Source organism: Girardinichthys multiradiatus, chromosome 2 (assembly GCF_021462225.1).
Source record: "Girardinichthys multiradiatus isolate DD_20200921_A chromosome 2, DD_fGirMul_XY1, whole genome shotgun sequence".
In the NCBI taxonomy this organism is placed as follows: domain Eukaryota; kingdom Metazoa; phylum Chordata; class Actinopteri; order Cyprinodontiformes; family Goodeidae; genus Girardinichthys; species Girardinichthys multiradiatus.
In genome coordinates, this window is record NC_061795.1 from 17,731,468 (window position 1) to 17,755,723 (window position 24,256).

The window sequence follows — 24,256 nt, forward strand, 5'->3', positions numbered from 1 at the left end:
TTAGATTTAGGGCTATACTTTAATTAGGCCATTTTAATACATACGTATGCTTGATTTAAACCACTCTATTGTAGTTCTAGCTGTTGCTGTTTACAGGACTGCCCTACATTTAGCTCCATCCATCTTTCTATCATCTGTGAGCAGCTCTCTAGTCCCAGCAGAAGAAAAGCATCTCCATAGCATGATGCTGCCACCAGCACAGTTTGCACTGGGAATGGTGTTCATTTTTCCCCACATGCAGCATTTTACCAGTAGATCCCCCCAAAAAATTTCCTTTGGTCTTATCTGAACTTCTTCTACATTTTTGCTGTTTCACCTTTCTCAGCTCGTGGAAAAACTGCTGAGGGGAGAAATTGTTGAATTTCTTACAGCAATTCAACAATTATTTCTAAAACTACATATCGTTTTTCTTCCACTTCACAATTGTGAAATATTTTGTGTTGATCTATTACAGAAAATCCTAAAAAGTACAAAAACCTTTTTGGTTTGAAAGTCACAAAAAGTGGAAAAAGTTTGAGAAAGTTTAAATACAGTACTTGTGTAAAGCACTGTAGCCTCAGTCTGAATATTAAAAATGTATCTCACAACAAATAATCTCTACCCGTTATAAGCAACACCACACTTTTTGAAAACATCAGGGCTAAAATTTTAAATCCAGTTTTCCTTTTCATTTACTGATATTTAAACGTACATAAAAAACCCGAAACCATTCTAATACAATTGTTATTTTTAGAGAAATATATTAACTTCCATGTTTTCTCTTACCACCCAGCAGGCATTTCCAAGGTCAGCGATTTTGACTCGGATGGAGTCGGCATTGCGGGGGTCTAGTGGGTTGATCAGGAGGTCCGCAGCTCTGGCCCTGGCTGGGTGTGAACAGTGGTTGACATTTAGCATTTATTGGTACATCTGGGATGACATGCAAGATGCCTTCAAATAAATCATCTTATGTTGCAGCTGCATAAACCTACATAGAAATGTTGTGAAAAATCCAATCTTTGATTTTGGTACATTTATTTAAACCATAATAAGAAATCGTTTTTTAAACAAAATCACAATTGTTTTTTTCCCCTTAATAATTTCAGTAAAATGAATGTAAATTAAATATTTAAATTTTTTTTATTTAATCAGATTGATGTGTTTTAATCTTCATAAGTCAGAAAATGGCCAGAAGAAAATAAAAAAAACTAACCTATATGAACTCATATCTACAGCCAGAGCTATAATGAAAAAGCTTTAAACTGTAACTGAGATAAATGAGACAATGGGAAAACCCTGAGGAGGATAAAGTTCTAAATATCTCCAAAAGGTATTGTTAGAGATCTGCAAAACATCTTTTGGTCCAAGATTACGCTACTGCAATAAAACTGATTAAAGGTATTTAAAAGCTCTTCACCGGGGGTCTCAATAATTGCAGATGGCGAAGAAGTACAGACAAGAAGAGCGTACACATCAACAGACATGTAAACTTCCCCCAGTCAGCGACTTTAGCTGCTTTAACAACAGTTCAATGGAATGATAGTGAAATGCCAATGGTGGGTGGATGAGTAACGTTGGTGCTGAGTCATTTTAAACAAAACACACAGGGAAGATAATAAGTGGAAAAGTCTAAATCAGCCCAAAACTGAGTTTTTTGTTCGTATTGTGAAGTTATCTCCTAAAATCTCAGTTCAATCTGGATCAATCTGGAAAGTTTAACATTAGCGCGCAGATTCAAATGTTCTGGCCCAGTAGACACTATTCAGTCATGCAATGTGGGAACAAGCTGATAATTCCAGATTAAAAGAGCTGACATGCCGTAGCTTTCCAACAAGTATATAACAGCACCAACACATACAGTTTCAAACATCACCAAGATACTTCAAAGCTTTAAGACTCATACACAACAAAACTAGGCTTTTAATGTTTATGAGTTGACTTTTACGAAATGATTTTAAAAATGTATCTAAATGATCTATTAGCACTGGTACCCTGTAGGTAAAAACAACCATCCTAATGTCAGCCAGGATCAAGCTGTGGAAATCAGTGTTCAAATCAAATGTTAATCTTAGCTAAAAGTTCTTAACTGCAAATCTAGGAATCACACAAGATGTTCAGCGATAAACTGGATTGAAAAAGTATCCATACATTTTTTCAAGTCACAACCACAAAAAGGATAATTTATTGGTGACAGACCAACATGAAGTGGTGCAAGAGAGAAAAACTACTTTTTACTGCAAATACAGCAGCAACTCTTCTCAGGTATGTTTCTACCTTGTTTATCAAGAGACTGAATGTTTTTGGCCATTCGTCTTTGCAAATAGAGCACCTATAAACAGCCTTTTTTAAATGTTGCAACAGATTCCTAATTGGACTAAGGTCTAGACCGGGCCATCTCAACAGTGACATATGTTCTGTTTTAAACCAATGCAATTCTGTCTGTACATTTAGGGTCATTATAACCTGGAAGCTCAGCTTAAATCCAGTTCTTAAATCATCTCAGCCTCTAACTTACAGTTTTATTCCATGATTGCCCTCCATCTTTTATTCAACTCTGACAAGGTACCCTGCCTGAATAAAAGCACTAGCACAGCATGATGCTGTCACCGCCAAGTTTCACAGTTGAGATTATGTTTGCAGGATGATTTGCAGTGTTACACAGCGTTGTGTATGTAGGCAATAAAATTCCATTATGTTCTAACACCCTTTTCCACATGTTTGCTGTCTCCAACACAGGCCTATGTCAAACTACGCTTTCTATCAACATTGTTTTTTTTCTTGGCACTTCTTAATAAATTGCAGAATCACAGAGTGAATGATAAAGAGCTGGCCTCTCAGCAGATTCTCTCAACTGAACTGCAGATCTCTGCAGCTCCTCCAGAGTTCCCATGGGCTTCTTTGCTGCTTCCCTAATTAACATTCAGCTTAAAATATCTCCAAAGCTTTCCTCCCGACCTCTCTGCGTTCCACCTTGGTCTTCACGATGCTGTGTGTTCGCTGATGTTCTCTAACAACTTCTGACTCCTACATAGGACAGCTGCATTAATACTGAGATTAAATTAATCACAGGTGGAGTCCACCTAGTTTTTACCTGGCAACTTCTGAAGGCAACTGGGTGGACTGGTTTTTATATAGGGGTGTCCGAGTAATGGGGGCTAAACACAAATGCACACAAGACATTTCAGATTGTTATTTAAAAATGTTTGAAAACCATGTTAACCTTCCACTTGTGTTGGTGTAGCACACAAAATTCCACTAAAATACGCTGAAAGTTGTTAGAAAAAAAGACGGGAGAAAAGAGCCCATGTTTTTGCCTGAACAGGGAAAGCATTTAAAAAGCATTTGGCCCAGAATCTAGTAAGATGTTGCCCCTCAACTCTAAGAAGTAGCGATGAAACAAGGACTTTGCTCTACAATCTAAACCTGCGTATATATAAGGGAAAGACGTGGGATGTCCCAGCGATCTTTGGAGTCACTTCGTTGGATCAAGCAGCTGAGAAGGTGGGAGATAACTTGTTCTCAACTGGAGGATGACTGAAAGTGCACAAGTTATGAAGTGGACCTTACCAGCAGTTTTTTACCAGAACAAACCATGAACCAGTAACCAAAATGTTTCATTTTATGCAAAGAGACCTAATGCATGTATATTACAGAAAGCAGGAATTAAAGGAGCAGGTTCCTGAAATGTGATGCTCTGATGAGAGTTATTCTGGGGAACCCTAAACTCAGACCTACAAGTGTTGCAACCCGTAAATTTATTTGTCAGTTTAATCTCTTTGTCCTCTTGTAGCTGGATATGCACACTACATGCTGTTTAAATATATCGTACCTTTTGGTGTGTCTCCTGTGCTTGATGATGACACAGTGCGACTACGGTCTGCAGTGGGGCTATTTGTTGACGGTTCTGTCCCAATGTTCACTGTCCCCACAGAAACTGGGTTTCCAGGCTCAGGATCCAAAGGCAGTTCAGGGAAGAGGGGCATTGCGGCCCGATGTTGCTCGCTGGAGCCATTGGTCAGCGCCGGCTCAGCCACTCCGCCGTTGTACATCTCGTATCCGGAGCTGAGAGAGATGTCCCTGTCGGTGTAGCTGAGCTCAGACTCCACCAGGGGGCAGAGGAGAGGCTCAGGGGTGGGCGAGGGAGGTGGGGGCGTCCCGGGGTTTTGTCTTAGCGATTCGGAGACTAGCAAAACGTGCCCATTAGTTTTAGCTGAATTTGTTTTATTGATTTGGGGTTTAACTGGAGAGGTGCTGTCTGTGAGGAGGTCTGCTGTTGTCGTCGTCGTATCATCATCGTCTTCATCGTCATATATCTCCTCGTACTCCTCCACCTCCTGCTCCTTTGAGTCCTCTTCCACAACTGCCTCCTCCTCTGTTTTGCTTTCAATCTTTGGTGCCTCTGTTCCAGGGTCTTCATTCTCCTCCTTTTCTTGCTTCTCCTCCCCTTGTTCCTCATCTTGTTCTTCCACTACCTTTTCCTCCGTTTCCTCCTCCTCTTCCTTCCCATTCTCATCCTCCATCCCTTTCAATGGCTCCTTCTCTTCCTCCCTGTCTGCTTGTGCTGAATCTCCATTACCTTCTTCTGAGGTGGGGGGAATAGAGACATCTTTTTCAGCGACAGGCGTGGGCTCCTCCTCTTCCTCCTCCTCCTCTTCTTCTTCCTCTTGTTGGTTATCTCCAGGGATTTGTGGCGCTTCACTTTGTTCCTGGGGAGGCGCAGCACCTAAAATGAAGAGAAGGGCAGAAAAACAGTAAGTGGGTAGAAGGGGATAAACAGTAAGTCCAGTCAAAGAGAATGTAGGCAGAGGGAAAAGGAGAACGGAATGGCAAAATAAAAGGGTACGAACATGAAAGAGACAGGGAGGTGGAGGAGGAGGCCGACGGAGAAATCGTTTGTTTCTTTGAATCAGCTTGGCCCTTCATACTCTGTAGAACTAGTGTGGGCTAAGAGCTTGGAGCCAATGCACATCCTTCTCATTCACAGGCTGCTAAAAACCTGCATCTACATCTGACATACTGAAGATGTGTTTGGAAAAAAGCCTTTCTACCCTGACACCAGGCGGATTGATGTTTTATTGTAAAGCTGTTTAAGATACTTTTTTTTAGCTCTGATTAGCTCTTTGTTATTCCCCATGAGGGGTCTTTAAAGTATCTGAGGAAAAGGCTTATACTTTTACCAGTTTATACGGTCAGGTTGGATATCTTTTAAAGCCCCACCCAACTCTCAGTGCCACAGACCCGTCTTTGAAGTATACAGGTCCTTCTCAAAATATTAGCATATTGTGATAAAGTTCATTATTTTCCATAATGTCATGATGAAAATTTAACATTCATATATTTTAGATTCATTGCACACTAACTGAAATATTTCAGGTCTTTTATTGTCTTAATACGGATGATTTTGGCATACAGCTCATGAAAACCCAAAATTCCTATCTCACAAAATTAGCATATCATTAAAAGGCTCTCTAAACGAGCTATGAACCTAATCATCTGAATCAACGAGTTAACTCTAAACACCTGCAAAAGATTCCTGAGGCCTTTAAAACTCCCAGCCTGGTTCATCACTCAAAACCCCAATCATGGGTAAGACTGCCGACCTGACTGCTGTCCAGAAGGCCACTATTGACACCCTCAAGCAAGAGGGTAAGACACAGAAAGAAATTTCTGAACGAATAGGCTGTTCCCAGAGTGATGTATCAAGGCACCTCAGTGGGAAGTCTGTGGGAAGGAAAAAGTGTGGCAGAAAACGCTGCACAACGAGAAGAGGTGACCGAACCCTGAGGAAGATTGTGGAGAAGGGCCGATTCCAGACCCTGGGGGACCTGCGGAAGCAGTGGACTGAGTCTGGAGTAGAAACATCCAGAGCCACCGTGCACAGGCGTGTGCAGGAAATGGGCTACAGGTGCCTCATTCCCCAGGTCAAGCCACTTTTGAACCAGAAACAGTGGCAGAAGCGCCTGACCTGGGCTACAGAGAAGCAGCACTGGACTGTTGCTCAGTGGTCCAAAGTACTTTTTTCGGATGAAAGCAAATTCTGCATGTCATTCGGAAATCAAGGTGCCAGAGTCTGGAGGAAGACGGGGGAGAAGGAAATGCCAAAATGCCAGAAGTCCGGTGTCAAGTACCCACAGTCAGTGATGGTCTGGGGTGCCGTGTCAGCTGCTGGTGTTGGTCCACTGTGTTTTATCAAGGGCAGGGTCAATACAGCTAGCTATCAGGAGATTTTGGAGCACTTCATGCTTCCATCTGCTGAAAAGCTTTATGGAGATGAAGATTTCATTTTTCAGCACGACCTGGCACCTGCTCACAGTGCCAAAACCACTGGTAAATGGTTTACTGACCATGGTATCACTGTGCTCAATTGGCCTGCCAACTCTCCTGACCTGAACCCCATAGAGAATCTGTGGGATATTGTGAAGAGAACGTTGAGAGACTCAAGACCCAACACTCTGGATGAGCTAAAGGCCGCTATCGAAGCATCCTGGGCCTCCATAAGACCTCAGCAGTGCCACAGGCTGATTGCCTCCATGCCACGCCGCATTGAAGCAGTCATTTCTGCAAAAGGATTCCCGACCAAGTATTGAGTGCATAACTGTACATGATTATTTGAAAGTTGACGTTTTTTGTATTAAAAACACTTTTCTTTTATTGGTCGGATGAAATATGCTAATTTTGTGAGATAGGAATTTTGGGTTTTCATGAGCTGTATGCCAAAATCATCCGTATTAAGACAATAAAAGACCTGAAATATTTCAGTTAGTGTGCAATGAATCTAAAATATATGAATGTTAAATTTTCATCATGACATTATGGAAAATAATTAACTTTATCACAATATGCTAATATTTTGAGAAGGACCTGTAGTTACAAAATTTCAATGTGGTTGAGGTCTGATTCCTTCCAGAAGCTTGATGTTAGCCTTTTTTATCCATTCTTAAAGTAGTTTTGATTTGTGTTTGGGATCATTGTCCTGTTGGAACATCCATTTATGTTCCAAGTTTCAATCATCTAGCTGTTGATTTCAATTCAAAGGCAGTCTGTTTTCTTTATTCTACTGACCAGTATCGCTGGCAGCTAAACAACCCCACAGCATGATGCTGCCACCATGCTTGACAATTGGTCCAGTCTTTAACTCCATCAAACATTTTTCCTAATCTTTGTCTCATCTGACCATAAAACGTTTCTCCATAAAGCAATTGGAAGGTCCATGTGGGCAGCTGTGAAATTCAATGTGTCACCCTCTCAGGGTATGTTGATGTTGAACTGTCCTCGCTGTAGAAAGTGGTCCTGGTGTTCCAGCAGATTACAGGTCATTAGAGCCTTGAACCCCGGTGGACCCTGTGTTGTTCTTGAAAAACCACAATGAATGTTCTTTCATTTGAAGTTGACAGCTTGATCTAACAACAGAACAATGATCTCAAACACACATCAACCCTGGTCTAAGGAACACATACCCCAGACCATTATGAAAATATTTGGACTATGCATAAAAATCAGGTCTATCTCAGAAAAACTAACAATTTAACTGAGCTCCCCTATTTTTTATGAGAAAATGTTTCAAGTGTCCAGCCACAGTTTTTCATAGCAAGAAAAAGTTAGGTTTTTCTGCAGCTTGGTAAGGGTTCCTTATCCAAATATTAGTGAGGGTTGCATGGCTGCATGTATAAATTTGACCATGTGTGCAAGAAAGAGAAAAACCACAAAACTTCAAACTTGTGCACCTTAATGATAATTGTATGTAAACTTAGCACATTCTCAAATTTCTGACCGTGATGAAATTATTTACCAATAAGGACTCACAAGTATGATTAGTCAACCTGATGGGCCTCTCCCTCTCTACTCCCTCCTCCTCTTCGTCCTCTCCATCCTCCTCATCATCATCGTCATCGTCACTCTCTCCCAGAGCCATGCTGGGGCCCAGAGGCGCCGGAGGTGTCTGCAGCGGTGAAGGCAGGTTGTGTTCACCATCACCTTTATCCCCAGTTTCTTTGGCCCTCTCTTCCCTGATCTCGGCCTCTCGCTCTAGAGCTTCGATCTCCAACATCCGCCTTTCCAGCAGCTCGGCTTGCCGCTTCTGTTTCTTCTTCAGCTTCTTTTTCTTGTTCTTGGAGATTTTTCCCACCTAGAGTAGAAGGAAAAAGTATAGATAGAGTGAAATATATCTATATCTATATATATATAGATATATATATATATACACACACACACACAGTAAAGGGGCTGTTAGTTAATGTTGCAAAAACAATTTTCAATCATATCTGATCAAACCACACACAGGAAAATAATCATGTAGCTCATGTCATCATGTTTATCGATTTCTTCTGTTCATGTCTAAAATCTTTTCAAAGCTCTTTCCTGATTATGGAAGGGGTAAAAACTCTTTTCGCATTGCTTATATATGTAGACAGAGAAAAAAACAAAACCTTTTGTGTGAATAAAGACTGCGCTTCTAATTAATCTAGATTTGTGACTCCCATTCCCACTTCTGTTGTTTTAAAAGTCCCCCAAGGCCCCCCAACAGTGTTTCATTTGTAATTCTAAGGATCAAACCAAAACACATGGAAAGGATGGATCTTTTGCTTTTAACATTTTATGTCGTATTTTTATCACAAAGTGCTACATTTTGACAAAGTGAGGACATCTTTTCTGGTCCTCACTGTTCAGAATTCTGTTCTTGGGGCAGGGCTTAGGTTCAGGACTAGGGTATGAATTGAGTTATGGTTAGTGTTTGGTATGAACTGGTTAGGGTCAGAGTTAGGCCCTAGAAATCAAGGGAAATAAATGGAAGTCAATTAAAGTAAAAGTCCTCATAAAAATAGTAAAATGTGTGTGTGTATGTGTATGTGTGTGTGTGTGTTTTCTTCGTAGTTCATACTCACATCAGATGTATTCACCGGTTTGAGCTGGGGCGCTGTGCTAACTGAAAGATATGGAGAAAGAAACAATGATGAGTGCCTTTAAGGTTTGATAATTTAACACTCAGGATCTTTAGGTTAAGAACTGGTCCCTGCAAAACAACCATAAACTTCAATAAGTTATATTGGGATTTCATGGGATGGACCAACACAAAGTAGGGCTGAGCCTCTAACAGGTGTTCCTTCCAGGATTTCCCTGTACGTAGCTCCAATCATCTTACCATCAACTCTGACCAGCTTCCCTGTCCCTACTGGAGAAAGCCATGCCCTTAGCATGATGATGCCACCACCACGGTTTCAAGTTCATGATGTGCAGTCTCATTTTGTAGTGGATTTCGGCATCATCTTACTGGCGCACCTTCCTATACGTTTGCTGTTTCTCTTACATGGCTTGCTTCAAACTCCAGATAGGATGTTCTCATAAAGGCCGCATTTGTGGAGTGAGCAGCTAATGTCATGCTGAAAGATTCTCCCACCTGAGTTGTGGATCTTTGCAGTTCCTCCAGAGTTACCATGAGCCTCTCGGCTGCTTCTCTGATTAATAATTTCCTTGCTCTTGAGCTGATACTGGGACTAACTGTATGTGCTTTCATACTCTAGACTTGAAAACTGGTTGAGAGTTTATCTGCTTAGCTGTCTTTCTCCTAGATGAAGCCAATAAAGGAGCTACTACCATTAATGTTTTGCTTTTCTTTCACATAGAAAGTACTCCTGAATCAGTGTGTTCTTTTTTGTCTCTGCTCTGTTCTCTCAAACCCCCAGTCAGTCGTGGCAGATGGCCACTCACACTGAGCCTGGTTCTGCTGCAGGTTTCGTCCTGTTAAAAGGGAGTTTTTCCTCTCCACTGTCGCTACATGCATGCTCAGTATGAGGGACTGTTGCAAAATCAATGCAAGCCACTGTTTAGTCGCTGCATGCTCATCCAGGAGGAGTGAAAGCTGCAAGTCACTGACTCGAGCCAATCTGCTAGGTTTCCTTAGATAGAAAAACTAACTACCGGTAATTTGAATAATAAACTGAATTTGACTGCATTGTTTTGTAGTAAGGATTAATTGGAATGTATGTACCTGACTAGAAATCTGTATGATTCCATTGGATTGACTTCGTAGAGTGGCTTAAAACGACATGTGTTGTGGAGTTGGCGCTATATGAATAAAACTGAACTGAACTGAATTGAGAAAAGGGAGCCAAATATAAATATAGGCTAAAGTTTTCACATGCTTTATTTATGATTTTTAAACCATATATCACTTTACTACCACTTAACAATTGTGCACAACTTTGTGTTGGTGTGTCACATAAAGTCCAGGAAAGGTGCTTTGGCTTTTATGGTTTTTGTTTGGAGTTCAAACTAAAAAATGACAAACAAATGAAGAAACATTACTTGGACACATCCACTGCCTTCCCCCTCATTGCAGATTGATGACAGCCTTAAATTATTTACAGCAGTCTTAAGCACACTGGGTATTGTTTTGTCCTACACATCTGCAAACATGAAAAATTATGAATATGCAATTATGGTCATGCAAACTCTGCATTGATAGACCACAAGTATATGTCATTATTTCTGTAAGTCACTGATTTTGATGTGACCTGCATTAGGATTTTAACCTCATTAGGGGAGTAAGAATATCAGACTGAATCTTCCTGGTTTATGAAATATTTGGAAATATTCTGAAAAACTAAAACTACATTTTATCAAAGAACCAGTAGAAGATGTTGTACATACGACACATGACTGCATTTTTCAGTCACAGACAGACTCTGCTACCACCGAGCGCTCTCTGTTTTCAGGGTTAGTGGTTATATTCCCTTTAATGTGTACAAATGCAAGCTCAAAAAGACTCAACTGAAACAAGCAACTGACAGCTCCTGCTGAGGTTCAGCAAGAGGACAAGGTTCATATCGAGTTTTTGGGATATATTTTTTCCAGCGGAGGAAGTTGTAAAGAGATGAGGAAAAAGCAAGAAAAATATCTTCATAGTATATAAAGGGAAGCAGCTGAGGAGACACAAAAGGCTCAACTGTGAATCCTTTCTTTCTTAAAGGAACTTCATTATCAATCAGGATCCATTTGCAGAGAAATGTGTTTTATGAGATTGTTTTCAGGCTCTTGAAAATTTTCTATAAATTTTTATTTCAAATCAGGATCATCAGCAAATTTACTCTCATGCATTCACATTTCAGCAAAAGTCCGAATCATTATTAAGAAACTAGAAAGATACATTCATGCAGTGGTTTCTTTGTATTCCAGCTTAAACAGACTGCCTGCTTAACAATACACTAAACATGGAATATCTTTATGAAATGAACAGAGTAATCTTTTGAAGAACATTACCTGTAAATTATATTAGATCCAAAACATAAAAGGGTCTTGCACATTTGCCTTAAAAAAATAAGTGCTAAATGTTTTGGGTTCATTGTTTTCTATTTCTTGGTCTAGAAAAAAGTTTCAGTCTTCTCACCTACAAAAAAAGGGAAATAGGTCAGACACTTGCTGCATTTAGCCCAGTTTACTAAATGGGTGCAACCAAGTCTGCTATTAAGTAAAATGTTTGTGGTCATATTTACTATTGAATTAAAATGAACACAAACAGCAAGGTTAATAAACGACTAATACTTTGTGTGCTAGCTATTATTTTTTTTAAAGATTTTTTTTGCAGCATTAATTGCCTTTATTTTTCACAGTATTTTTTTCTGAAAGTAGGCAAACAGGAAACGGGGGTGGAGAGAGGGGGATGACATGTTTGAGTCCCAGGTCCGGGACTCAAACCTGTGACGGCTGCATCGAGGACTAAGGCCTCCCTACATGGGACGCACGCTTAACCCCCTGCGCCATCAGCGCCGTGCCCGTTGTAGCTATCATTTTATTGGGCTCTGACCTTGGACACCCCTGCATTAAAGTACCATTAGTTTTATGAAGTTTACTCCTTCAAAAGTTTGGTTTGTTTTGTTTTGCAAGTAATCTGAATTAAACTGAAGTATGAAATTTGATTAAAACCTCAAAAAAAGAAAACGCCTCATCAAGAAATAGTTTTTGTCTGTAGGAATGCCTCTTTGTTGAATTAGACAATTTAACTTAGCATAAAGGATGGAAACAAAAGGAAATACTCCTCACAGCTCCCTTAAAGGTACCTTATATATTTACCATGCTGCTAAACATGAATGCATCTTTGCATGAAGCAGATTTTAGAATGTTTGTGTTGCTACCAGCTGATCCGGAGGGGGGTGGGGCTCCAGCTTTCTGCCATTCGGTTGCCTCCATTGCCATGCGCCTCACGAATACGTCGTCTACACACATCAGGATGTTTTCCGGTTTGATGTCCGTGTGGATGATCTTACACTTGGTGTGGAGGTAGTCTAAACCCTGCAAGACCTGCCAAGACATTTAGATAAACAGAGAAACATGATACAACTTTGTTCTTGGAGGTAAATATTACTCCAATACCTGATTGCTGATTTTTCTCTCCTTCATTACTTTCTTTTTTTGTATTGAGCCATATTAGCCATACCAGCCCACCAAGCCCAATTGTTTTTCTTTGGGGGGGGGGGGGGGGGGTGTATTAAAAAGGAATACCGCCTCATTTATCTCTCTATTCATAGTCTGTGCAGCTTTAGGGAGGCAGACGGAGGCAGACTAAAACAGTGCAGCAGTGCAGCAGCTTCACATGCTGATCAGGTGGCTAATGGGAATATGCCCCCAAGTCTTGTGTCTGAGAATAGCAGTAGTGCTTGAGTCTAAAGCTAACTTCTGTCTGCATCTCTGCCATTGATCTAACTGAATTATCCACTTTGTTCTGTTACCTTAAACTGAGGACATGCAACTGCTGTATTCAGGAGTTAAAGGGCACAAAGGGTGTGTATCTTAATCAAAAAAGAGCCAACAACAAAATTTTTCTGACTGACTATGCGTGCGGTTCAGCACACACAGTCTTTGCAGTCTTTGTGGGAACCCAATATTAATATTGGTTGCCTCTTTCCTCACTTCAAACATGACAATCTCAGCCAGCAACTAAAGGATTTGTTTTATTCCATCGTTATTGTTTGCGGGTGGCAGACACAACAAAGAAGGTCCTAAGCTTCCTCAAGAAGTACAGTCTACGGTCCCTTCTTATAGGCTTCACAGTTGCATCTTCACTCCAGTCTGTTGTCCCGGTGAACACCGAGGTATTTATACTCCTCCACCACCTCCACTTCTTCTCCAATGATTGAAATAGTGTTTGACTTGTTCTTGTTTCTCTTAAAATCTACAATCATCTCCTCTGTTTTATTCACGTTCAAGATGAGATGATTGTTTCCACACCATGCCACAAAGCAGTCCACCAGCTCCCTGTACTCAGCTTCTTGTCCATCTCTGATCCACCCCATGACTGCAGAATCATCTGAGTATTTCTGCAGATGACAGGAGTCTGTCTTGTACTGGAAGTCTGAGGTGTACAGAGTGAAAAGGAATGGTGAGAGTACAGTCCCCTGTGGTGCTCCTGACTACCTGGTTAGACACACAACCCTTCAGTCTCACAAACTGTGGTCTGTTTGTCAGGTAGTGGCTTTGTCCAGATGACAGTGGGTTTGTTGAAGCAGGTATATGATGGCATCTTCAACTCCAACTCCACAGCGATATGCCAGCTGAAGGGGGTACTGATAGTTAATTGTTTGCTTATTCAGGTGGGCCAACAGGAGTCTCTCTAGGACCTTCATGATGTGGGATGTCAGACCAACAGGTCTATAGTCATTGAGGATTGATGGGTGAGTTTTCTTTGGCACCGGAACAAGACAGGAGGTCTTCCACAACACTAGAACCTTCTTCTGGGCCAGGCTAAGGTTGAAGAGGTGCTGCAGAATCCCACAGAGCTGCTCTGCAGAGACCTTCAGGACTCTAGGGCTGACACCATCTAGACCTGCAGCCTTATTCCGGTCTTTCCAGTTGTCTGTTCACCTGACTTCTTCAGACACACAGGTGGAAGGGAGAGGCAAAGGGAGCATCAGCATCTTCGAGCTTGGCTGAAGACAAACATGTAGAAGCAGAGGTGGAAGATAAAACATTTGAGGTGTGACAGGAAAGCTGTTGGTCAAAGGAGAGTGGGATGTCTGGCTGTGAGCAGGAGAGGTTGATGCTGAGATTGTTTCTGAACTGAACCTATTGAAGAATGTGTTTAAGTCATTGGCTCTGTCCAGACCTCCATCGGTCCATTCTTTTTTCTGCTTGAAGCCTGTGATCTTATTCATCTCTGACCACACATCTTTGATATTGTTTTGCTGGAGCTTGCTCTCCAGCTTCTTCTTGTACACCTTGTACAAGTTGATTCTATATACTCCTTAATAATTCCATGTCTTCTCTCTGAAGGCTCTTTCTTTCTTGTTAAGCAGGTCCTTTCAGGCCACTGATGATCCAGAGTTTGTTATTGGGGAAGCATCTCACGGTTCTGGTGGGGATGGTGTTATCCACACAGAGGTCTATATAGTCGGTGACACACTCAGTCATGACGTTGATGTCCTTTCCAAGTGGCTGGCACAGTGCGTCCCAGTCTGTACCCTCACATCTACCTTGAAGGTTTTGAAATGTTCCAAGGACATGTTGGAAGTGTAGCAGAGATTAAGGTATGGTTAAAATTACCAGATATTGCCACAAACGCATTTGGGAGTTGTATCTGTAGCTTAGCAACAACTTAGCTGATGACATTACATGCAGTGTCAGCGACAGCTAATGGTGGAAAGTAAACTGTTGCCAAAATAACGCTGGTGAACTCTCTGGATCAATAATATGGACGAAAACTTACTGCTAACAGTTCAATATCTGGACTGCAGAGATGACACTTCACAGTAACATGCAATGGATTACACCATCTGTTGTTGACAAGAACTGCCAGTCCACCTCCTTTGCTTTTGCCGTTCCTCTTTATGTCTCTGTCTGCTCGTATGGTCAGAAAGACTGGCAGAGAGAAGGTGGAGTCAGGTATATGATCCTGCAGCCACGTATCAGTGAAACACATAATACTGCATTCCCGATACTCTGGCTGGGTTCTTTGTAGGGCATGGAGTTCATCCAACCTGTTTCCCAATGATCTCACATTGCCCATCATAATCGATGGAGAAGATTGTTTGAACTTCCTCCTCTCTTCTCTTTGCTCCTGCTCTGCATCCATGGCGCTTCCTTTTCAACTCATCAGGGATTTGGGGTTGTAGTTGAAGTAATATTTGAGCGTTTGAGATCTTAACCAGCTCCTCCCGGTTGTAAGAAACAACCCTGTTGTCATGGTGATGCATCATAACAAATGTCCAAAAGAAATAAAGTTCCAGCAAAAATGCCCCCAGCTGCACAGCATCCAATACTGGAGAGGACCCCGTCTAAAAAAATGAACTCTTATATACCACAAGAGGAACTCAAGTTCCCAAAAAGATTTAATCAGAATGAAATGTAACAGAGCTACTTCAACCTGCTGCCACCTTAAGCGGCGCAATTCTTGATTGCCAAAATGGCAGCACAAATGGTGTCCTAAATTTACATTATTTAGGATTTTACCAACTAATGTGCTCCAACAGAATCAGGATTTTATTGAGGGGGAACACCAACCATGTAGTGCTTTAAAAAAAGTGAATGTGAGTGTAAATGGATCCACTTTTAAGCCAAAATATCTGACTCATGTTGCTTAATGATGACAAAAGCACTTCAATAATGCAACGAGAGCAGCTGTTTAGGGAATTCAGCATCAATGGGTGATTGCAATGGGGTCCCAAAAAGTACCCGCTGGCCATCTTGGAGAATGATCAACAAGCGTAACCATGGAAACGCACAATGGCACATTGGAGAAAGAAAGTCATTTTCCTTTTTCATTTAACTGTTAGCAAGCGCTACCAGCCACAAACTTTAATTTGAAAACCTCCAACTGTCAGTTACACTGCAATAAACTTACATGCAACATGTACATAGCCTGCCTAAAACAATAGAACTGACAGCTACTATCTAGATTTTTTAGAAACAATATGTGTACAAGTCATTAAACTGTTTCAAGAAGTTTAAAATTCACGCCCCGCTCACATTTGTCGTTTAACCTGTCGACAAATGATTAACCTATCATTTTGTCTTACCCTTAGATCTAGCTTATGGGATGCCCAATAAACAACTACTCATTCAGGAAATATGACAAAAACGTAACAAAAACAGATGCTAGTTTGATTTGAAATAACATGAGCAGACAAGGACATGATGTAGTGCTAAATCAAATAAATCCTCCCGTTCTTCCTGTGCACTTTTACGACAACTGGATTTGTGATTTTGTAAATGATAAATGCGTCATCTCATCTGTTTGACTCTGATCAGCACAACACAGACCCCTCTGTGGGGTTCCTCCAGTAACACTGTCTGGGTATCGCTCTGTTCTTTATGAAATAGAACTACTACCGTAAACATGAATCTATTCATTTTACCTTTGATGAAATTAGAACCAGTTCTTCTTATGGGTGAACTAGAACAACACCGCTTATATTAATGTTCATGTGTATTTCCTATGATGAACAACTTTCTCTCTCTTCAAGCAGCTAATAAATGAATACATTAGCTAGTTTTCATGACAGAATTAGTAGCCGGACAACCTTCACTGAAAGTTACTGATTATAATATTCTGTAACAAAAAGGATTAGGCACCATGGGCAGCACTTTCGCCACTTATTGGCTGCGCAAAATTAAGCTTTTATCGCAATACCACACCCTTCACACATACAATTTTACATTTATTTAGTGAGAAACAATCCCAGCTTAACAAATAATTGTATTTGTTAGAAAATCTCAGTTGCTACAATTATTGGGACCACCATCAATTTCTAGAAAATAACTAAAACCTAAGTCTTTTTGTAATTTTTTGTAACTTTAAAGTTGATCAGGGCGTGTCTAGGAACTTTTAAATAGTGAACCATAATGTCTTTATTCTCCGGGGTATAAATATTTGAAGACACTGAGGCCCATTTCTCTAAGCCGCTCTTCTAAAATGGGAAAGACAAGAGAACGTGCATTTCAAAGTAGGAGATCGGTCAGAGCAATAATTAAAAGGAAACAAGCTGGACATGGACCCATATTAAACTTGCCACCACATACGGTGAGCAATATTCTGAGGGAGGGAACGATCTCCAAAGCTCAGAGTGAGAGAACTACAGCAAGGATTGGGATCTTTGGGTCACCAAATAACCATTTCACAGTACTTAGATGCAAACTGGCTGTTTAGGAGACATTCCTGGAAAAATATGTTTTTTCTAAACACAAACTGGAACTAGCTTGAGCTTCTCAGCTACAAACACTCCGGGTTGAATTATTGTGGAACAAAAAAGAAGCACCCCATGTCTACTGTTAGGTGTGGTGAAGGATCTGCGATGCTGTGGGCCTGTTCCCCTTTAAAGGCTTCGGAGTACATGGCATCATGAATTCCTTGAAATAAAAAATGTCCTGATGATCTAAATCTAGTTTTTTTATCTAAAGGTAAAGTTCTAACTTGTCCAGAACACACAGGGTTCATATTTATAGAATAAAATGTATTTTAACCAAAGTTCAGCCAAGATAGAACATGCGAAATAGCTCATCCTACTGATCCCAGTGACACAAATATAACATGAAAAACGCCTCCATTTAAGTTCACCAAAATAAAATAAAACATCTTATGAGGTTAATTAGGTTACATTTTTCTTGGTTTTCTGACAAGATTATGCTATGAAAAACCTTTGGATTAAAAATAATCACACCTACACCCATCTATCCATGCTTATATGCTTTTTTGCTGTAATTGGCCTCACGCATGGATAAGTCATTGATATTAATAACGCATGCTGGGTTACCTTGGTTTTAACTCAATAATCCAGCTACTAATGTTTTGTAATGTCAGGAACCTACAGCTTCCCTTATATATGAAAATATTGTTTAATATGCCAATTGTAAAAATGTTACTAATATAAAAGAAGAGCATGGCACTAATTCATATTAAATCTGTTGCCTCCTGGGGATAAAAGGTGCCAAACTAGGGTAATTTGATGAATGATGGTTTGCCATGTTTCAGGTGCTTCATCCATATTTAATGAAATTCACCACAGCAGTGTCTATAAGGACATTATTTGTGTGTGTGTGTGTGTGTGTGGGTACGAGTGTATTACCACCTGTCTGATAATGCTCTTGACACATGGCAGCGGCAGACCTTGGTAGTTGGATTTAATGATCCATTTCAGTAGGTGATGACCCAGCACCTCAAACACCATACACACATCTGGTTTAATGAGTCAAGGGCTCCTATTATCATATTTCTGACGCGACTACTCATAAAAAAACACAGACAAGCTAACATCTGATAAGGATACGTATGCCGTTGACTCCAGAGATCTTGAAGTCGTCTATCAGCTGCACTACCATGTCTTTGTTTGGGTCACTGGGGTCGCTTTCTCTCACCTGGAGGTGAGACGGATGACAAAATATATGAAAATGGAAGAAGACGACAAAAATAAGATAAGGTTAAGAGGACATAAAAAAGAGAAGAGGAAAGAGAGTGGACTGGTGAATTAAGTGTGGATTTATAAATGAAATATATTAGTTATAAGATGCATCCATGGAGCAAGTCACTGTTTGAATTAGCAACGTAGTTTCCGTGCATTGTGTAAAAATCACTGCGAAGAAATTTAAGGTGTTCGAACTGATTTAGAAGTGTGGAGAAAAAGAGAAAGGAATAGCCCAGGAGAAGAATAAAATATTAAACCAAAACTTGCAATATCAGAAAGACAAAACAATCAGAAATGACAGGATGGAAAAGATAAAAACCAAAAAAAAAAAAAAAAAAAGGAAATAAACCAATCAGATTCTCACACATCGCAACAATTTGATTTCATCCAGGGCCGTTTCTGTGTAGTGCTGGGCGCTCTTCACCACCTTCATCGCCACAAAGTTCTTCACTCTGCAGTCCAACACAAACATAGACAAGTAAACTGATTGATAGACTGGAGACGTCTGCTGCTATGTTAAACGGGTGAAAATCTGACTTGGTTCTCAGGGAAAACTTGTCATTTTGTAATTATAGATCTAAGTGAACAAAGATCCTGTGTAGGGTTCCTTAAGGTTCTGTTCTTGGGCCACTTTAATTTAATATGTATATTCCTTCCAAAACTCAGATTAAGATGATTATAACCTCTTACCAGGTCCATGGCAATGACACACAACTTTACATTTGTCTCTCACCACAAAAATTACATGTCAGGTATGAACCATCCAGACTCCTCAGGCCCTGCTTACTCAGAGTTCCAAGAACCAGAACCACCTCCCTTACAATCTACAGAAACTCCTGTTGGCTCCTTTAAAACAGGAATGAAAACATTTTTGTATATGGCTTTGTACAGCTTTCCTAGAAAGACACGTCTTTTTATACCACACTTAAACGTCATTTGAGAACCATTAATGTATTTCTTGTGCTTAAATGTAATTTCTGTTTGACTCTACCTCCTTTTTTCTGTTTAGCTTTTTCAGTTACTATGTGTATGAATAATGCTAAACAATCTTGACAGAACATACTTAATTCTGAACTGAAATAAACTCAACCATGCTGTGACAGCCAGCAATAATACCTAATAATATCTTGAGAGATCAGAAGACAGGAATTAGCAGGTGGACCAGTATTAGGAGGCAAATAACCTAAATATTTACTCAACAAAGGCACTAAATATATACAGTACAGACCAAAGGTTTGGACACACCTTCTCATTCAAAGAGTTTTCTTTATTTTCATGACTATGAATATTGTAGCTTCACACTGAAGGCATCAAAACTATGAATTAACACATGTGGAATTATATACTGAACAAAAAAGTGTGAAACAACTGAAAATGTCTTATATTCTAGGTTCTTCAAAGTAGCCACCTTCTGCTTTGATTACTGCTCTGCACACTCTTGGCATTCTGTTGATGAGCTTCAAGAAGTAGTCACCTGAAATGGTTTTCCAACAGTCTTGAAGGAGTTCCCAGAGATGCTTACCACTTCTTGGCCCTTTTGCCTTCACTCTGCGGTCCAGCTCACCCCAAACCATCTCGATTGGTTTCAGGTCCGGTGACTGTGGAGGCCAGGTCATCTGGCGCAGCACCCCATCACTCTCCTTCTTGGTCAAATAGCCCTTACACAGCCTGGAGATGTGTTTGGGGCCATTGTCCTGTTGAAAAATAAATGATGGTCCAACTAAACGCAAACCGGATGGAATAGCATGCCGCTGCAAGATGCTGTGGTAGCCATGCTGGTTCAGTATGCCTTCAGTTTTGAATAAATCCCCAACAGTGTCACCAGCAAAGCACCCCACACCATCACACCTCCTCCTCCATGCTTCACGGTGGGAACCAGGCATGTAGAGTCCATCCGTTCACCTCTTCTGCGCCGCACAAAGACACGGTGGTTGGAACCAAAGATCTCAAACTTGGACTCATCAGACCAAAGCACAGATTTCCACTGGTCTAATGTCCATTCCTTGTGTTCTTTAGCCCAAACAAGTCTCTTCTGCTTGTTGCCTGTCCTCAGCAGTGGTTTCCTAGCAGCTATTTTACCATAAAGGCCTGGTTCACACAGTCTTTTCTTAACAGTTGTTCTAGAGATGTGTCTGCTGCTAGAACTCTGTGTGGCATTGACCTGTTCTCTAATCTGAGCTGCTGTTAACCTGCGATTTCTGAGGCTGGTAACTTGGATGAACTTATCGTCCGCAGCAGAGGTGACTCTTGGTCTTCCTTTCCTGGGGCGGTCCTCATCTGAGGCAGTCTCTTTGTAGCGCTTGATGGTTTTTGCGACTGCATTTGGGGACACTTTCAAAGTTTTCCCAATTGTTCGGACTGACTGACCTTCATGTCTTAAAGTAATGATGGCCACTAATTTTTCTTTACTTAGCTGCTTTTTTCTTGCCATAATACAAATTCTAACAGTCTATTCAGTAGGACTATCAGCTGTGTACTGTATCCACCTCCTGCACAACACAACTGATGGTCCCAACCCCATTTATAAGGCTTGAAATCCCACTTATTAAACCTGACAGGGCACACCTGTGAAGTAAAAACCATTTCAGGTGACTACCTCTTGAAGCTCATCAACAGAATGCCAAGAGTGAGCGGAGCAGTAATCAAAGCAAAAGGTGGCTACTTTGAAGAACCTAGAATATAAGACATATTTTCAGTTGTTTCACACTTTTTTGTTCAGTATATAATTCCACATGTGTTGATTCATAGTTTTGATGCCTTCAGTGTGAAGCTACAATATTCATAGTCATGAAAATAAAGAAAACTCTTTGAATGAGAAGGTGTGTCCAAACTTTTGGTCTGTACTGTAGATGTATGAGCTGCAGGGCTTTTTATTGTGGGAAACAACAGTTTATAGTTTAGAATTAAAAAGTTACAAAAACATTTTATCATAATAGCTATGCTACAAATTATTTATCAAAATTTTTACTTTATTATACAGTTTTAAAATCAGTTTTAAATCAGAACCCACAAATACAATATAATTTTTTTTTTAAAGAACAGACAAAATAAAAGAGAACAAGAGAAGGTAAAATGATATACCTGACAGGAATTTATACATGATTAGATTTGGATTTACAAGAAAAAAGCAAAACAGGATTTGTCTAAAACTGTGCCCGCCATAAAATAGTAACCTAACTCCAACTTATTATCAACATTGGTGTAGTGTAATTAACACCAGCGGCCTGAGTGAACAGGTTTGTGAGGGCGCGCATGAGTCGGTGAGAGGTTACTCTTGGTTGCTGATCTTGTCAGCCATCTGCCCTGGTTGCCACAGCAAACTAAGTTATGGTTCAAGTGGAGAGATTCAGTTTCCAGTGCAGGATGGTGTTAGTTGCAGCTGTCAGTGAAGAGACAAGCTAGATTCTGTCAATAGGTGCAGGTGTGGTATGAGTTTGTGGTGCGTGTGACACGTGTTCAAAAGCAAGCACCTGTATGTGTGAACTTCAGCGTTATGGGAGAATGCTGTTTCTGGGTCATGTCTGTGTTTGTAGAGGATGTGTATTCAGGCAATAAAACGAAACTGTGAAAGAGTAGTGTGTGTGTGTGTGTGTGTGTGTGTGATGAGACTCACTGTATGTCCCAGCACAGCCATACGGTGGAAAAGTGGCCCCATCCCAGCTTCCTGATCACATGGTACCTCCCGTTGAATAAATCCCCGATCTTCACCGGATGGTACCCTCCTAAGAGAGGTAAGACAAGGAAGATGAAGGTTACAGGAACCGTATCTGATGCGGATACAATGGCATAAAATGCATGTGCAAGTTAAGATTTAAAGGAGCAGCAAAGAAGGAGAACAGTTGCAAAATGATTTGATATCCTTTCTATATAAACGTTTATGGCTACAATGACAAATTAAAAACTGATTTTTATGGCTTTAGTCTATGCACTTCACAGATCTGACCTTAATAGATAAGTGGAAACTTTCTCTGTCCTTGAACAGTAGAACAACATTAATTTGACACCCTTCATTTCAATACAAAGGCAATATATGTAACAGGGGCACCTGATAACAGCGACCCACATATGTAACAGGATTTTGATGTTGTTGATGATGCACTTTATTTCTTTACGTTTAAACTCACATAAAAATTATTTTATGTCACAAGATATGAAACAGATGTGAAACTGTACCTTAACTAAATCTCATCTACTGTGTATAGCAGGTAGCATCAAGAAGCTCTGCAATTACACAGTAAGGATATAGGAAAACTCTCAATTTCCAACATTTAAACTGAATCTTTCGACTACAGAGCTAAACCACTTACTCAGTGCTTGTTAAAATCTTTCCACTATAATATAAGGCAACACTGTCATTGTGCTCAGATCCTCTTTGTTTTAGGATCCTTGGCAAGAGATGACTCAAAGTAAAAAATACAAACTGCTTTCTTTTTCAGTACTGTAATATTTTTTTATCATTTCTTTAGGGGAAAACAATGACAAAACACTGATCAACACAAAAATCTGAAGACTGAGGAATTTCTACCTTTCTCTGAACATTTAAATAATTTAAAGCTGAATTTGTAAATGCATATGTCAGGAATTCTAAGTATATATTTGTTGTTTGCATATTTGCAGAGTGCCATAAACATGACTCTTGTGATGTTGATTTAACCTGTTAAGCCATCAGAGGTTTTAGAGAAATTGTTGCCTGAAATCACATACCTTAAATAAATAAAGTATAACTCCACTGTTATAAGGCCTACATGCAAACCTTTGGTACCTGTGTAAAGGTAAGACATAAAATAATATTTTTCCAGTGGAACTACTATTGTAACTGTTACTATGTCTGATTTATTTGTGATTAAGCTAGCAGCTGGCAGACTGTCACCAGCAGACTGTAATTTGCTTGCACATTACATTACCAGAGAAGGTGCTAGAAAGACAAGTTATGCCTTGTTAGAAAGGTGAGTGTCTCTAGTTTGTTATGACATTACACATGTGGGGGTGCTGCAAAGAGAATGGTGCTTTTTGTACCGTTTTTGTTTACAGAGTCAGCAATGTCTGAGGGACCTTAAAATGTCATCGTTTAAGTTGCTGTAAAACTAAGAGGTATTTGTGCAAAACTCATTTGGGGAATTGTTTTGTGAAAATTAAAGGCTCCTCTTACGATATATTTAAGAAAAAAATATTGGTGGAGTAAGTGTCTCAAGCGATGGAAGTACCCATGAAGGCTGCGGGACATGGACACCACACAGTAACTCCAAGATGGTAAATGGTAAATGGCCTGAACTTGTAAAGCGCTTTATCAAGTCTCTAGAGACCCCAAGGTGCTTTAAACTACAATCAGTCATTCACCCATTCATACACACATTCACACACCAAAAGTGGTCAGCTACAATGTGGCCACAGCTGCCCTGGGATGCACTGACAGAAGACAGACAGCTCTGGGGAAGTCACCGGAGCAATAAGGTGACGTTTGTGAGCATAAAGTTTCTTAGGGAAGAATATGTGCAGCTTCATCTCGATTTTTCCTTATATATGTGTCCTTTGTCAGAACGAAGTGTCTGCTTACGTCCAAAGATCGCATTATGAAATACATCATTAACTACATATTCCTCTTGTATGTTTATCTATGATAATTAGCTGCGGCAGGGATTTGTTTTGTTTTTTCTCTTTTTGAGCCAAATGAGCAAAGCGAGCGAGAAAGGCAAATGCCCTCTGATTGGGCATTAGAGTTATCCTTCTTGCAACCAACATGTATTAGCTTGAAGTGACTTTTTAGGGTTGAACAATTGATGGACTTATAGTTTGTGGTGGGTCTCCAAAGAACACCATTTTGACAGCTTCATTACCATAGTGCACTTAAACCCTCAGGAGTATAATACTGACTGATGAAACTGAGAAAAGTT

The 24,256-nt window shown here is 40.3% G+C and overlaps 1 protein-coding gene across 1 annotated transcript in view; it reads right to left on the reverse strand.

The window, feature by feature from the left end:
• srpk2 (SRSF protein kinase 2) overlaps positions 1 to 24,256 on the reverse strand; it is a 93,911-nt gene that overhangs the window by 11,130 nt on the left and 58,525 nt on the right. The window contains exons 4-12 of the mRNA XM_047354492.1: positions 21,979 to 22,087; positions 18,730 to 18,817; positions 18,231 to 18,318; positions 18,033 to 18,139; positions 12,108 to 12,273; positions 8,862 to 8,902; positions 7,783 to 8,104; positions 3,809 to 4,702; positions 766 to 866 (exon numbers count right to left, since the gene is read on the reverse strand). Of these exons, the coding sequence (XP_047210448.1) occupies positions 766 to 866; positions 3,809 to 4,702; positions 7,783 to 8,104; positions 8,862 to 8,902; positions 12,108 to 12,273; positions 18,033 to 18,139; positions 18,231 to 18,318; positions 18,730 to 18,817; positions 21,979 to 22,087 (1,916 nt within the window). The remainder of the gene's footprint in view (positions 1 to 765; positions 867 to 3,808; positions 4,703 to 7,782; positions 8,105 to 8,861; positions 8,903 to 12,107; positions 12,274 to 18,032; positions 18,140 to 18,230; positions 18,319 to 18,729; positions 18,818 to 21,978; positions 22,088 to 24,256) is intronic.